Here is a 17,276-nt window from a genome sequence, read left to right on the forward strand (position 1 = left end):
TCGATTTTTGGCTGTCTGCTCAAAGTCACGTAACTTGTAAAAAAAGAAAAAATATTTTAAAAAATTTAAAAAACTATTACGTATTAAATATTGCAGTTATATATATTAATTATATTAATTAAAATTATAATGTTTATTTTTTAATGGTTGCACTTATTGTAAAGTTTGATTGAATGGCGACAATTTTTTAAGGGTGAAAAAAATTCACTTATAAATTTATAAGTAAATAATTTAATTAAATAACAAATTATACACAATTTATTAATGATTTCTGACGTCATTATTAAAAAATATCCTTAGCTTTTACGTGCGTAGATAGGAAAAATCGACGGTAAACATCCAACACCGTTAGCAAAAGAAAGTAAATAAATTTCCATTTTTAGTGTATCTAGTCATTAAAATAGTGACATAATAGATCTAACATTAGCCGCTTTAGTCTTTCTTTAACATCATCAAATCTAAAAGTGCTTTCCCACTTCGCTTTTGACGTCACTATCCTGCACACTGGTGACGTGGTGTTACGTCGAGAACGACATAGTTACCTAGGTAACAACATACTTGATGACGTTTATATGGATGCGGTAAGATGGTCTATTTTTCGCTCGGTCTCTTTTCTTGCAAACTGCCAAAGGTATAAATAGCTGCGAGTAACAAATATTAGTTCTTCACATCAACTGTCGGTAGCGAACAAGAAGCACAACTTTCACCCTCTCTCTATCTCTGTATTTTAGCTCCACTTTAGTACTTTTAAGCTGCATTTAATATGGATACACGTGCGAGTTTATTAACAATTATGGACGATTGTAATTGGATAGCGTACGATACAGTTACAGTAACAGTCAAGGTAAGTTTTAAGGCAAGAAAAAAATCTGGTATTAACACGGAAAAATGGAGGAAACAAAGAAAAAAAATATAATAATAATTGGAAAAGGAAAGAAAGCATGAATGAAAAATGATCACGATATAACTACTATACTAACAATATATTAAAAATTGACCTTCAGCTATCAAAACTTCCCATTAACACACCCAAAATCCACCCAAAACATTGCATGATTATTTTATAAGCTTATCATTAACACATATTTTTTAAAATGACGTTATTTATAGTTTACTAATTTTCATAGAAAAACTAATAACAAAATAAAATTAATTTGTATATTTTTCCTCTTCTATTTTATTTTTTTAGGGGGGAGAATAATTATAATTTGCGGTATTTAATTTAAGAAAGTAATTTTTAATTATTATTTACTTTTAATTATAATAATTATTTATGACGTCAGATGAGTTCGGTGTGACGTTATAATTGTAATAAGCGTTATTCTTTCAAAGATTTGTTACTAACGCTTCTGTAGAGATTTCATTGAATCGGGTGCACATCTCTATCGATCGATCTAGTTATCTTTAGTGTATGTGTTCCTCGCGTGACGTCACGGCTACCCGGGCTATGATGACATCACGTAGGTGACCGAGCTGTTGGAATTCCCAGTCACGTGACCGGCGTTCTCTTTGAATTTATAGCTTGATCTATTTTAAATCAACGGGATTTTTTTTCCTTCTTCTTCCATTTCCTATTTTTCCCCATTCTTTTTATAGAAATGTACATATATTTTTTAAAATAATAATAGAGAAAAATTATTATTATTTTTAAATTAATAAATAATATAAATAAATTTTCGCTTCAAATAATTAAATGTTTGGAAGATACTCCGTTTGTTTTCCTGTTGTGAACAAGGAAAAAAAATNTGAATTTTTTTACGAAGAATAAAAATTTATTGTTTATAAATAATTAATTTAATAATTAAAAATATTAATATGATAATGTCGAATAGGAAATGCATTAGGAAATATTCTTTCAGGAGTACGCCACTAATATAATTTTCTATATTAATAGAAATGCTAACAAATTAAATATTTACAAAGAAAAGATTTTGAAAAGAAAAAAAATTACTCTTCCTCTAAATAGCTACGTCTAAAAAGAAAAAAAAATTACTTCTCTAGTGACTGAGCATCAGGATTTTGATCTGAAAGAGTGTCAGTAAGATTTCTCCATAAAAGATTCGGATAAATTTATTTAAAATCGAAATTAGAACGATGATAATTAATTTACGATATTAAATATTCTAAAATCGTTCATTTAAATAATTAATTAACATTAAGAATATATATATATATATATTCTTAATGTTAATTAATTATTTAAATGAACGATTTTAGAATATTTAATATCGTAAATTAATTATCATCGTTCTAATTTCGATTTTAAATAAATTTATCCGAATCTTTTATGGAGAAATCTTACTGACACTCTTTCAGATCAAAATCCTGATGCTCAGTCACTAGAGAAGTAATTTTTTTTTCTTTTTAGACGTAGCTATTTAGAGGAAGAGTAATTTTTTTTCTTTTCAAAATCTTTTCTTTGTAAATATTTAATTTGTTAGCATTTCTATTAATATAGAAAATTATATTAGTGGCGTACTCCTGAAAGAATATTTCCTAATGCATTTCCTATTCGACATTATCATATTAATATTTTTAATTATTAAATTAATTATTTATAAACAATAAATTTTTATTCTTCGTAAAAAAATTCACTTTTTTAATACTTAAATTAACAAATTACGATCCTAATTAGGGCATATAAACCTATCGATGCAGTCCTGATTCTGATTTTAGGCACCTAAAACTAGTAAATTGTTTCGTATAATAATTAAATTTACGAGTATTCTTCCCTTAAAATAGGATAATATAAAATAAAACTGGTTGAATTGATCCAATCAACAGCATCCCTACGTATCCATATCTCACACACACACACACACACTAAAACCTGATAATGCACTTCCTGATCTAAATCTAGAAGCAGGCACTCACTTAAGGTGTGTTTGTATGAGTTTCTTAAAACAAAAAAAAAGCACCCTCTTTGCTACTTTTTTACACCTAAAAGAGCTTGATTTGTAGAGATTTGAGTACAGTTTTGAGCCCTATTAACATAAAATCGATTTTTTAAAACACACCAGATTTAAATATTAAAAAAAAGTGGATTTAAACAGATATTTAAAAGTTTAAAAATTAATTTTATTGGCACAAATTATAATGGGATTGGCAATTCTCTAACTCTAGAATCGTGACAATAAGTGAAGCTGTGTGATCCGAACAGATAGGACGAGTTTATGTGACGTCACAGAAATTGTTGTCGATAATTCCGATATCGTCGTCATGACAACTGATACTAGCAAAACGTTTATTAACCTAATATGGTGATTAGAATATTTTACTGGAGTTTATCCAATATAATTTTTTTTTCTTTTTTTCTCACCTTTCTTAATTCTGAACGTGTTCGAATTGGTACGTTATTAGGCTCTTGAGTTTAACATGATTTATCTATAATAGACCAATTTTATACAGAAAAATTGCAGGAGATAAAAATAGCATTACTGCTAAACTAAGTAAGAAAAAAAGAAAAAAAATCGGTATTAATAAAATGCTATTTTTAGCGCAGAAAAATTGATATTTCCTCTTGTTAACTGAAAGAGATGCTAAATTATAATGATTTTAATTAAAAATTAAGCCATTTTTTAAATTTTTTTACACGTCTTAAAGGGTGTAAAGCCGGTTATAAAGGTTTTAAAACTGTTGCACTATTGATATCATAGGAAACAATTGAGATAAGTGTGAGAAAGGAAGTGTTTGACTTCCTTTCCTTAAGTGTTTCTGCTTGTATAAGGGAAAATATCGTAAAGGAGCGTAAATATAGATAAAATATTATTATTATTTACTGTCTTCTATTTTATTTTTTTAGGGGGGAGAATAATTATAATTTGCGGTATTTAATTTAAGAAAGTAATTTTTAATTATTATTTACTTTTAATTATAATAATTATTTNGAAAAATTGCAGGAGATAAAAATAGCATTACTGCTAAACTAAGTAAGAAAAAAAGAAAAAAAATCGGTATTAATAAAATGCTATTTTTAGCGCAGAAAAATTGATATTTCCTCTTGTTAACTGAAAGAGATGCTAAATTATAATGATTTTAATTAAAAATTAAGCCATTTTTTAAATTTTTTTACACGTCTTAAAGGGTGTAAAGCCGGTTATAAAGGTTTTAAAACTGTTGCACTATTGATATCATAGGAAACAATTGAGATAAGTGTGAGAAAGGAAGTGTTTGACTTCCTTTCCTTAAGTGTTTCTGCTTGTATAAGGGAAAATATCGTAAAGGAGCGTAAATATAGATAAAATATTATTATTATTTACTGTATAGATTGGAAACTTTTCGTGTAAACAGTATAGTAACATGTATTATAGACAAAACAATTAATACAACACTCACGAATATTATATATTATCGATCCTCGCCCGCTTCTACGTCACATGCAAAAATATCTGCAACACTTTAATCATTATATCATTCTCGTATGCGTAACATGTTTCGTAAACTATAGAATTATTCATTTATTAACAACGTATAATTGATCCCTTACTGCACACAGCATATACTGTACATATATATTTTTTAATGCATATTATGTATTAAGTGTTAATGCCCGAGCGGTAAAGTTATACCTCAGACGTGACTGTCATCCTGCACATAAGACAAGGACAAAATTTATAGGACACATACTGACCTCGATGACGTATTACATTCTTAACGATGTCATTAGCTCATCAATGAGATGGAAAGAAGGTAGTGGACATTGGTGACGTAGCCGTCTGTGCCACACCTGGCACATACGTTTCTGACGTCAATGACTGCGTCACTGACGTCAGAGGGCCGTGATGTCACGGATACAGATGGAGCTACTGCTGATCCGTAGCCCCTACTACACGTCATCTTGTGGTGACGTCAAAATGAGGTAGTATTTCCATGTCCGGGACTAAAAATGTTCCTTTCTATAGAATTAAATAAATAAATAGGAATAAATATTTAAAAAATTATTTTAATGCCAATCTTTATTTATATATATACCGTATATATATCTACATATGTGTGTATGTGTGTGTATTTATATTTATACATATTACTTTTTTCGATTTTTAAAATTCGCGTCACACTTTCGTGCTAAGCAGCAATATATAAAGGAAAAGAATGAAACACAGGGGTAGAGGGGGAGGAATTTTTATATCTTTTCGTGCAAATTCCGTACATTTAAACGATTTCCGCATTTTAAAATATTTCCGCGAAATTCACCCTGGTACAATATCTCGAATTCAAAACATACTTTCTATTTAATTTATTATTTACAACCTTGAAAATATGCTTTAATTAACAAAGAGAATTTTTCAAAAGTTTATACATTAACATAAATTAGTTTACAATTAAAAATATTATAAGCCTGAAAGAATATTTCCTAATGCATTTCCTATTCGACATTATCATATTAATATTTTTAATTATTAAATTAATTATTTATAAACAATAAATTTTTATTCTTNATGAATGGCACCTCCAGATGGAGTCGGATGAGGATAAGGCATCATCGTAGAATAATAACTAGGCAATCTGGTAGCGTGGGCTTCGTACGCCAAACTATAGTGCATTTTGGAATGAAGAGAATAAAATTGATAGAGCCAACTGTTGGCCCTCATCACAGCCGCTTCTCTTTCACTGAAAACAAATATAAATTTTTAATTGTTTATTTGTGAAAATCCTGTAAACATTACAGTTGCAGTTTAAATATTTTACCTGAGTACTTGATTAGTGCAAACAATAACGGGTTGTTGCGAACTATCGGAACTGTCTTTCACTTGCAAAACTACGTGAACCCAAATCCACTTTCTACTTTGAGATTCCAATCTTATTAGAAGAATACAAGATCTCTCTTGTTCGGATTGCGTAACTAAGAGAAAATAAAAATCAATAAAATTAATTAAAAGTATCAAAGATATTGTTATTTTTAGAATTTTAATTAAAATACAATAAACAATTATTTATTAATAGATATTTGGCAGAGCACCAAATGTGAAGGTCGTCACGATCTTCACGCCGGCTGACACCGACAGAAACAGATTGTATTCTGAACAGGTGATGGAGTTAGTTCTGGTCAAGGGAAGTCAAACTGTCTTTCGACATGCGATAACAACACAATAGATGGAGAGAATCCTTACTGCCAGTTCATAATCTGATAGCAGTGAGTAGTAAATGGATGCAGTAAATAGGCAGTTATTATTCTGTACAGGGGCTCTTTTATTCTTTAAACTTATCCGGACAAAGTTTTTATTATCGCATTCTAAGAATGATTAAAACAATAAAGATATCGACCGCTGTATGCTGCAATTTAGATTAGAGGTTATTCTAACAAATGAAAGATTCAAAGCTAAATTGAATTTTATGGTTTCATCTCACAAAAACTAATTACTTACTTAGTCGATGCTTCGATTGGGCTTCTCTCAAATGATCACAGTGAACCAATTCGTACCACGATAATCCCTGAAGATTTGATTTTCTATATCCTAGATGAAATTCTCCACTGGAAAAGATTTGAAATTAAATAATTAATCTTGTGATATTTTAATTTTTATTTTTATAAATTAAGCTGGAGAAAAAAGTTTGAATGACTTTCATCCATAGGTTCCGGCGATTGTTTAGAGCTATTTTTGATTAGATGGAATTATCCTCTGGAAAAGATTTGAAATTAAATAATTAATCTTGTGATTTTTTAATTTTTATTTTTATAAAAGATTCTAATAATGAGCAGGATCCAGAAATATCGCGAACGTGTTTATCCCACCAATCACTCTTTTGTAAAGAGATTTCTCCGCTTTACGTCATCACTGCAGTTATCCAATGTCAGCTGTTATAGTTCTGACGTCATTGTTAATGTGGATATGTTGACAAACCCTGGACTGCTACTCAAAACTTTACATTGCTTAGCTCAGAAAGTAGGGCAGGTCACTATTACAGACATTATCTAAATTTTTGACTCGCATTTCATTATTTTGCAATCTATTTTTTAATCATTTCACCTCCCCCCCTCTCTCTCTCTCTCTAAAAACTTTTAAAATTATTTTTATTAATTAAAATAACGCATCCTTCCACATTACAGCTTACGTAAGTAGGAAGAATTAGGTCTTATCTTAAGTACGAAGCGCGTTAAAACTATAGAAAAACGCAAGTTCTAAGCTATTTTTACATCGAAAAAGGGGAGGAAAAAAAATATGTTTTAAGGTGTTTTTTCCATTTGAAACAGGTGTAAGTTGGAAAAAAAAAATATTGTACAATCGACTAGAATTGGCACATTCGATCCCGTAGCCAAATGTGGAGAAAAGGATAACCACAGACAGTTTTTATAAATAGTGATGACTATTTTAGTACGACCGTCGCATGCTAAGATTATATATATAGTGTACGTTGAACTGCTATGATAGTTGAAGGAGTATAGCCAAAGAGTTTTTGACTCATACAGATAAATATGATTCATCACACTGTGCAAAATATGCTCTGAATTCCTTTCTCCCTTTTCTTGTCTCTGCTGCAGGTGTAACCACTACATTTTTGTCTCTTTACCAAAAATTATATAGGACAATTACACATTTAAAACCGCATTATTATTATTATTTTATTTTTTTTTTTCCTCAGTCTAGATTCTAGAATATTTAATTTTATTTGTCCTGGACAAAGTTAATGATGTTATAAATATTTTTTTTTATTGCATAAATATAAAAAGTTATTACATGTATATTTTTTACAAATTTATTTACATATTTATATAATAATATATAAGTGTATAGACGTAATTTTTGGGGGTTTGTGAATAAAATTTTATTTTTATTACTTAATATTTTATAAAATAATATAATACTGGGTATAAAATTAAATTTAAGGAATTAAATTTTAATTTTCTTACTTAGAAATGCATATAAATAATATTAAAGTTTCTAAGATGAGAAAGTAAAGAACAGGGTTTAAAATAATTTTAAAAAATAAAATAAAACTAAATAAAATTTTAATATTAAAAAAATTAATCAGAATTAATTTATTTAAAAAAATTTTAAAGACTATTTAAATTACGTTTAAAGGCTGTTACTCGTGACAGAATCAAATTACTGTAGGAGCAATTGTAACTGTTCCAAAGAAATTTAGATATAAATATAAATCTAAAATATTTTTTAAATAATTTAAATTATTAAAAATATTTTAAAGATTGGAAATTTATAAAAAAAGTTAATAAATTAGGAAGAAATTAAGGATTAATTAAAGGAAGATCATTAAGGGTTCAAGAAGGAGCCATTTATGAAAATATAAGGATTTTATAATTGTTTTCAAGACTTAAAAATATATTTTAAATAGTTTAAAAAGTTTAAATTTACTCTCGATATTTTATTTTCTTATTTATTTTTATCGAAATTTTCAAAAAAATGACTAAACATCCGGAATTGCGGATATGAAAAAACCGAAAATGATTTCCTAGTTGTAAATCACTTAACGTTTATTTTGTGTAATTCCACCTACGAATTAATGAAAATACGAAGAAACATCACTTCATACACGGGTTATTCCCGATTCTCAACCTCCCGTTGGGTGAAGGTTAAGAATTATTGTACTCCGCCACAACCTTGGCACGACTCCAGTATACATTTACCTGTCTGTCCAGGTAGAGGAGGTGTACCAACAGTTTTTGAATTGCTTATACACGTTAACTACAAGGAATTTCCCGTCCCGAAGTTATGGATTTTCCGGTATAGATTATAAAGATTGATTGATCGTACCGTTCGATCTGGGGTATATATTCCTGGTCGAGGGTGTGGTTTTCGACCATGATTTGGGGCGAGGCTGAATGCGTTTGGTAATGAAGTCTGACTTTTGATGTTCGACAATGAATAATTTGTTAATTTATAAAGAACGTTTAAATCTGTATAGGTATTTTCCTTTTTTTTAAACTTTTTTCCTCTCTTTTCTTCTCTCCTTCCAACCTCGGAAAGAATATGTGTTTAATTTTAGCACGGATAAGTGAGAAATCAGCGTTAAAGTTGGCACAATTCTTTAATTAAATTACGGCAAGTCGTTGTGTCAAAATGGTGCTGGTTTAGTTTCAAAAATGTATATCCTTCGGCCGATAATTTTTATTATTTTAGTTCGATTTTTATTCTTTTCTGTCTATTGTTATCCTAGTCCATTTATTACGACGCGATTGTTATCATTGATACGATTTCCCCTTCGATTGTTATTATTAATAGAGGAATTGCATTGTTGTAATTCATTTATTTGAATTCCTAATTATTTATTTTAATTGTTCAAAAAAAAATATATATATAACATAAAATGGTAATCGACACCTTCCCCGTCATCTGAATAATCGAGTTGTGAATAGTTCAGAAATTCCAGAAGAGGGCCGGACTCTCACCTTGACGTAAAACCCCGTGCCAACTGGAATGTTCCCAGCAACCAAGTAAGGAAAGCTTCGCCCCTCCCATGATAATCCAGTCACGTCGTCCGTACCAGCTGATTTACAAGCCACATCAAAATTATATGGCCGAGCCCTTGCGTGTTTGATCGATACCGTTGCCCCTGGTTACAGACTGCTGACATTGTGACGTCACAGAGTATGGATATCGGTTATGACGTGAAACGGGCTCCGTCCAATAGGACTAAGAGGTTTGCGACCACTACCAGTTGATTGGTTGGCGAGTGTGTGACAGACTTCGACTTACGTCACAGCCGGCTGCTGACGTCACGGAGAGCCACTTTTCCCCGGGAATACGTTAACAAGAAGCTTGGGTCGAAATATATACACAGACGCGGTGTATTTTGATGTAATAGAAGCAGAGAGTGAAGTTGAGTGAGGACCGGAGACTTGTAGCGGATGTATAGTTTATGTGTCAGCAATCTTTCCGATCTCCAGTGTTATCAGACGGTACCATCGGACACCAAGCTTATACCGAAGTCTCCACATTTACTGGTCGCATCCACAGGTTGGTGTTAGCCACGTGCTATCCAGGTCCACGGCAGAGCAATACGTCAGTGATGTGCTTTATTTGTGAGGGTGTTCGGTAATAATACAGTAAAAATTCGCATGTCGTTAACGAAATTTGGTGGTGCTTACTTTAACGACGGACTTTTTACTTGTCAACAATTGGTTGAAAAAGTGAGTATTTTAAGGCAAATTTTTAATTTTTAGTATATTTTATTTTTTTTCCGCCTTCTTTTTTTAAAAAGAGATCCCCTAAACATCGTAACATTTTTATTTTATTTAATTTTATTTCGCCCTTTAACTTATAAATTCCTTATCTGAAGTGTTGCTCTGCTTTGAACTTTTCGGAAAGGGGGGGTGGTTACTCGTACGTTAATCTCGTTCCGTCTAAGCTAGCATGTGTGATGAACAACCACGATATTAATACGCCGTGTGCTAATTTCCTATAAGTAGATTCTTCCATTGAACCGAATCTGTAGTCGCACGTGTTTTGCTGACGTCACCGGGTTGGGATGTATACGTGTGTCGCGTGACGTCACAGGCGGCTTTGACGTCAAAGGAGGAGAGACTTTTCTAATCGATACAGACGTTGGTGTTCTATTCTTGACGCACGCTAACCACTTTTAGGAAGGTATTACGTTTGTATCCGCTAACTGGATGACGTTGGAAAGCGACCGAAGAGAACGTTTACCTGAGATTTCTACTGACGTCATTTAACCGACGGAAATTTATCTTTGACGATATTTTGTGCTAAGAAAAGAATTTTCCAGCAAAACAAATTACTTCACCTTGATTTACACATCTATTATTAACTACAAAAATCTATTTTTAGCGCATTAGAGATAAGCTAAACATCTATAGATTTTTAGCGCGTTAAGTTTGAAAAATTAGCGATAGAACAGAGGAAATATATATATATATTTTAATTAATATAAATAATACTATGCAATGGGATCTATTAAAAAAATACATTTACTAATCATCAATAATTAACTAAGTTAAAGCGGTTAGTTACGATCTGAAAATCTTCAAATTAATCTTTTCTGGGTGGCTAATGATGTGTGTTTTATATCCCGTAATAATACTAACTAGCATTTCTAATAATAAATTTTATAGCTAGAGAAGTAATATAGGGCTTAAAAAAATCGAATTTCTGTAGCAAAATCTGTAATTTTAAATTAGAAAACGATAACCTTAGAGCTAAGGAGAAAAAGGGGCGAGTTTCCCTGTAAATTATGTTTTCCATCATAGCTCTAAGGTCATGCCGTAGAGCAGACTTCGTTATAGATACGTATAACGGCTAAAGGAGAATGTTTAAAACTAACACTAGCTCAGTGTAGGGGTGCAGGATGAGAAAAATCGCCTTCTGGCGCCTCCTGGCGGCGGCTGGCCGAACTACGCGTGTGTCACGTGAAGGCGGCGTGCGTTTATAGTAAACGATATGTTAGGCTATAATACGCATACTTATTTATGTCAGGTAAATAGGTGACGAATAATCTATCGCACAACATACGACTAACATTAAGGAGTATGGAAATCAAACGGTTTGCATCATTTTGATGGAAGGTAAACATCGGTAAATTACTATCACCAATAGGTGACTAGTATAGGAGAAACATAGGGAGGTATTAACCACTTTTATGGAATTAAAAGTGACTTTTTTAAACTTAATAACAAACTTTTAACGTCTCTGTTAACTTTTACAGTTAAATACAATCGTTATAATTCGATAGTTTCTCGTAATGTTAATGGAGCAAAAGTTATTCGCGAAAAAGTTCTTTTCGGTCTGTAAAAAGGTTAAAGATGCCTTTAAAAATAAAAATATTCGAAATTTTTCTTTATTTTTAATCGAATATTTAAAAAAACACTTTAAAATCATTTATTTTTATAATAATTTTTAATAAGAAATGACGGAAACAAAATGGAAACTTACGAAACTTTTAAATGAAAATAGATTATAAAATAGCAAATTTAATAACGTTAAACACCATTTAACATTAAAAATAGTTATTAAATAATTTTTCTAACTAATGATAACTATCCACATACAATGTATCTTCTTAAAAGTTGTTAACATCATTAAGAAAACGACAATAAAATTCCAAACAAACTTATCCATGAATATATCAAGTTTAGTGCATAAAAAACGCATTAAAATTTAAATCATATGCTTAAATTCACCTTTAAAAAATAACTTTTTGTGATTTCTGATCAATAGCTTATATAACTAAATCATTTGCGAGGGAAATTTATTATACGAATTTTATTTTTCATGTAAATTCAAAGTTTATAATTTGAATTGATGATAAAAATAATAATTTACGGTAATATTAATGCTAGTTTTTCCGTTTGATACGTAAAAGTCGTTAAAAATTTCAATAGAAACATCAAGAATTTATGGATATCTCCTACACTCAACAGAAGATCTATTTAACTTCATAAATGAGACTAAATAAGTGAAAATATAATAATTATGCCCTTAGTAACTTAAAAAAGTTGTATAGATTACAAACATTACTACACTAAGCAGCTTAAGATCAAATCTTGTTTCTACAAGTTAAATGTTCAAGAGCTGATTTCTCAGTCTGATCTTTAGGAAAACAAAATCTTCCACGTAGAAAATATAGAAAATAAGCTTTAGATTCATTTAAAAAAGCCATTTTTATACGTAAATTTGATATATCAAAATTAATGGCAAAAGTCCTGCTTAAATTCTCCTTATTTTAAAGGAGTATAATATGACATTTTAACAAGAAATTTTCGCCATTTTTTTTTGTCAAAGATATACAAATATCGAATCATTTCTGCATATTTAATTAATTATCAAGTTATAATCATTTATAGTATATTAATTATTTGCATGAATATATCTGTTAGCAATTGGATCTGACCCTTCTCCTTTTGATCACTCCATCAAGATTGTATGAAGCATATCTTAAGAAAACTATAAAGTTTAATTACTTTTTTTATAATATTTCTAATCATTTATAACTTAATATAAATTTATAATCATTTAACAATTTTATGAATAATTAAATTTCTTATAAACCTAAGATTGCAGCTTATCAAAAGAAACTTCCTTAGTAAACAGAATACTGATTATAAGTCAGTTTTAACAAGAAATGTGCTGATTAGATCGATCATGTGACTGATCCTAGATTTTCTTTATATAGAAATCGAGCTGTCCGGAATTCCCCCGTCCACCACTTCTTCCGCTAGTGCGGGCTGCGAATCAACAACATCGTCTACAACTTCTGCACCACTTACAACTACAGACACCAAAGTGAGGGGAACTATAGAAGAAGAAGAGGAAGAAGAAAAGTCCGAAACCGCCATGCTTCTTTTACAGCCAACTGAGGTAATTAAAAATCTAGTTTTTAAAGTATATATTTATTAAATATTTCGATTTTATCAACATTTAGTGCAAACAACTAAGTACAGGGAAGTAAACTTACCCAGTTCTCACATATACGGAATTTTCAGTAAATTATCATTAAAATGTTATAAATTTAACGAAATTTTTAAAACTGCGATAGTAAGACAGTTTAAAACATTATTTATAGCTAAAAACCTTCCCATATTTGATCAATAGAATTTAGAATGTTTAAAAAGTTTGCAATTTTTCATGCAATGCTTGAACCAATTCATCGAACTTTTACATGAATTTGCAGTTTGTTTTATTTTGAGCCCTATTTTTATCATTTTAATTATTATTTTGCTTTAAATAATTAAATATATACTTTAAAAACTTATTTATTGATCAGTACAGTACCATATCACATACCAGCTTCGAATATAAACTAAAAAATCTTTAACAGATTGCTCAATATTAGTCAGTTCTTTATTCTACTGACTACCTAAAGCTTTGATTTCTTATAGGGCTATTTATTTATATATTTATCTAAATTTAATTTTTATAAATAATTATTTTCAACATTAAATTTTCTAAATCGATATGAATAATTATAATTGCTATTAGATTTAATTAAATAAAGCAATGATAAAGTTAATTTTTATACTTGAAAACCTTTGAATTATAGTTGAAAATGTAACTAAAAAACACGATAAGATAAGGGTTTAAAGAAAAATACAGTGAACCATCCTTTCAGGCTACGGATATCCCATGTACCTGCAAGAAATTACACATGAAATTAGCACGTATCCGATAAATTATCAGAATTCCAATTTTTAGAAAATTATCAATGTTGTCGGAATTAAAGCTTATTTAACACTGCTTATAAAATTAAATACAACAGAAATATTGAACAGATATATTTATTAGGAATTTATGTATCTATAATAATAATTTTTAAAAATATCTACCGAATTATTCTTTAAAGAAAAAGGGGCGAGTTTCCCTGTAAATTATGTTTTCCATCATAGCTCTAAGGTCATGCCGTAGAGCAGACTTCGTTATAGATACGTATAACGGCATTTATATGTATTAAAATATACAACTTTTATAGATTTTTTTTTTGAACTTATTTTTAACATATTTTATAAACAGGAAACTTTTTTGCATATTGTTAAACTCCTATAAGAGTTAGAAACTCGTGCGAACATGCCTCTCACTCCATTATAAACTACATAAACCCAACTACAAGATGAACCAACAGGTAACAAGAAGAACTATAAGCATTTTTATTTACTTAATTAAATTTTATATTTTTTATCGTATTATAACATAATGTATAAATTTTTAAACATGCATAAACAGCACCGTAGACGACTTATTAGGAGTTATTAAAGCAAATACTCGTATATCCAATACACTATCAGAAACTTTGGAGCGTAGTTGATATACAATGCACACATAACAATTAACCTGTACTCTATTAAATTTTAGATATATTTTCATACTTAAAATACTTTTTATTTACTTATTTGCAGTTGAATTTGCTCGAAAATTACGTAAAAACTACCGAAACTATGCAGTACTTATGGAAGTCATTTTTTATTCTTCATTTCTGCTATTTTTTAAAGTTTTTCAAGTGTTAAATTAACTTGTGCAAAAGTTGAGTTTATAATCATTTCCCCCCAATTAAAAGTTAAATTATAGGAGTTTTTGTATGAAAAATTCCTCCCTTATCTTATATGTTACACATTATTCTTAGGCGCGCGTTATACACGATACACCCTTTTTTACCTTGAATATATTTATATACTAATATATATATTACTGATAAGTATAAAGTTGCATAGTTGATTATTGATGTTTATTTTCATTACAGTCATCGCTTTTCTCTCCTTCGACGAGTATCATAGGGCCGGAATATAGTTTAGCATTGGGTGAAGAAACATTTTCTGCTGAAGAATTCAAATTCCCATCTTTGGACGTTGCCATATCTGCCGAAACGTTCTTATCGACAGAGGGCAGCACAAGCTTTGCCGAAATGTTCCAATCACCCGATTTTGGGACGACAACGGCACAAACCAGCACGGACACGGGATCAACTAGCGCAGCGTGTACAACAACAACAACAATAACGTCAACAACGCTGCCTAGTTTCCAAGAGATATATTCACCGCGTTATAGGAGAGACGTTACTCACACGGGTGTGTTTTCCTTCAAATTCAAAGAGGTACGATCCGAAGAGAGTGAACCCGTTAGCGGTGACACTTACCAGATTAGTATGGGTGCATTCCCCCAAACGTCGACATCGCCGTTTCCCCCTTTCAGCACCACGTCTGGTAGTGAATTTTACAAAGTGGAATGCCCGGAATCGCCGGCTTATATATCCGAAACGTCATTTCTTACGTCGACGTTTCAAGAACAGAGCAGGAAGCCCTCCTATCAAGATATAAGCTTCGGTCAACAGGTAACTTACCCACGTGCAACTTACTCTCAAGGTGAAAGCGGTAGTTTCAGTCTACCCGCTACCCCCTCCGTTACTACGCCGATTGGATCGTTTCCGGAAGTGACGTCACCGCTGTCGGCTCCTTCGACTTCTAGAGGAGGGAGGAGGCCATCTTTGACCATCACCGCTCCACTCTCGACAGAATCAAGGTAATTTTTCTTACTTATTTCTCATTAACAACTCTAAATTATCAATCGTTTAAATTATATACGTCATCGATCTCTCTTGTAGAATATTTTCCAATCGAAAATGTAAATAAATTTCGATAGAAACGATTTTATTTATGCTGTGACGCATCTTGTTTTCGTTTCATTTTTCAATAATTTATTGGATAATTTTCCTCTTTAAATTTGTATAAAGTACCTCTTAAACGGTCGCAAATACGACAGAATTATTATTAAGTCGCGTCGTTATGTATTTTTTCCTCAATAAATTCAAATTGCGGATCTCTCGCTATTATATAACATATGAGCTACAAGCTGTTATATACGCACATAACGAAGGACAAAATTTCATTTAATAATTTCTATTAAAAATTATTATTTTCAACAAATAAAAATATTATTATTATTAACCTTTTGACATTTTATTAGCGTTTAAATATATAAAAGAAATTTTTAAAAACCAATTTTCTTGTAGAAAATAAATTTTGAAAAATTTAACAAGAACCCTTAATCAGTTGAACAGAGAATTTTGATGTTTTCAACAAGTAAACGATTAAAAAAATTTTTTTTTCTAAATTTTCTTCGCTATAAAATACATAAAAACGTTTTAAATGTCAAGCTGAATAAATTCTTTCAAGAGGGAGGAAAAAAAACCTAAAATTATATATTTTTCTATTTAAATATATGAACTATAAACATCAGTTTTTATTTTTAATAATTTAAAAATTTATACAAATTTTATTTATATTTTTTTAAAGTAATTTATTTATTTATTTTTTCATTCTTAACAATAAATTCTAAGAAAATTTATATATACTTTACAATATTTTCACAAATATATTGTAAGAATCATTTATCAAAAGGAGGATTTAACAACATTTATCAGTTTGATAAATGTTTTCAAGTGAAAGGATTTTTATATTATTCGCAAATGAATACATAAGTGCCTTTTATATGAAGGATATGAATCATAGAATAAGAAGTGTAAAACATGTTTTTTGTCACCAGAATAATTATGTGATGATTCATGGTTGGGATTTCTTTGTGTCTGTCTATTTCTAGTGACCATTTTGAGATTTTTTCTGCTTATTCATTCTTTTAATAGTAAATTAAATGAGATTTTAAATATTTGTATATTTATTTATGCTTTAAAAGTATCATTTTAATATATTTTTATTACTTTTTATTTTAATAAAAATTCTACATTTATATATATATATAATTTAAATTTAAAAATATAATTCATTAATATTTTTTATATAAACAATAGAGATTTGATCTTACTATGTCATGTTTCAAAAGATTTATTTCCAAATATAACAAAAAAAAAAAAAAAAAAAA

General features: G+C 29.7%; 1 protein-coding gene and 2 long non-coding RNA genes across 5 annotated transcripts in view; 1 reads left to right on the forward strand and 2 right to left on the reverse strand.

Annotated features, from left to right (window-relative positions):
• Positions 1 to 644: 644 nt before the first annotated feature.
• Positions 645 to 17,276, forward strand: part of LOC111629592 (probable nuclear hormone receptor HR38) — a 20,514-nt gene continuing 3,882 nt past the window's right edge. The window contains exons 1-3 of one of the 3 annotated variants that reach the window (XM_023373506.1): positions 645 to 844; positions 13,087 to 13,271; positions 15,145 to 15,920. In XM_023373506.1, the coding sequence (XP_023229274.1) occupies positions 13,248 to 13,271; positions 15,145 to 15,920 (800 nt within the window). In that variant the 5' untranslated portion in view covers positions 645 to 844; positions 13,087 to 13,247. Of the gene's footprint in view, positions 845 to 9,169; positions 10,088 to 13,086; positions 13,272 to 15,144; positions 15,921 to 17,276 lie in introns of those variants that run through there. The other 2 variants (XM_023373498.1, XM_023373500.1) reach the window with 2 other exon arrangements.
• Positions 3,988 to 17,276, reverse strand: part of LOC111629621 — a 24,837-nt gene continuing 11,548 nt past the window's right edge. Inside the window, exon 4 of the long non-coding RNA XR_002757372.1 lies at positions 3,988 to 4,895. This is a non-coding gene — a long non-coding RNA (uncharacterized LOC111629621). The remainder of the gene's footprint in view (positions 4,896 to 17,276) is intronic.
• On the reverse strand, positions 5,461 to 6,591 carry LOC111629616. The gene is made up of 3 exons (XR_002757368.1): positions 6,366 to 6,591; positions 5,689 to 5,842; positions 5,461 to 5,610 (listed from the first exon to the last, which is right to left on the reverse strand). It is a non-coding gene; the product is annotated as an uncharacterized LOC111629616 (long non-coding RNA).

The sequence above is a fragment of the Centruroides sculpturatus genome, unplaced genomic scaffold, assembly GCF_000671375.1.
Source record: "Centruroides sculpturatus isolate CEXI.00-Female unplaced genomic scaffold, Cexi_2.0 scaffold73, whole genome shotgun sequence".
Taxonomy (NCBI): domain Eukaryota; kingdom Metazoa; phylum Arthropoda; class Arachnida; order Scorpiones; family Buthidae; genus Centruroides; species Centruroides sculpturatus.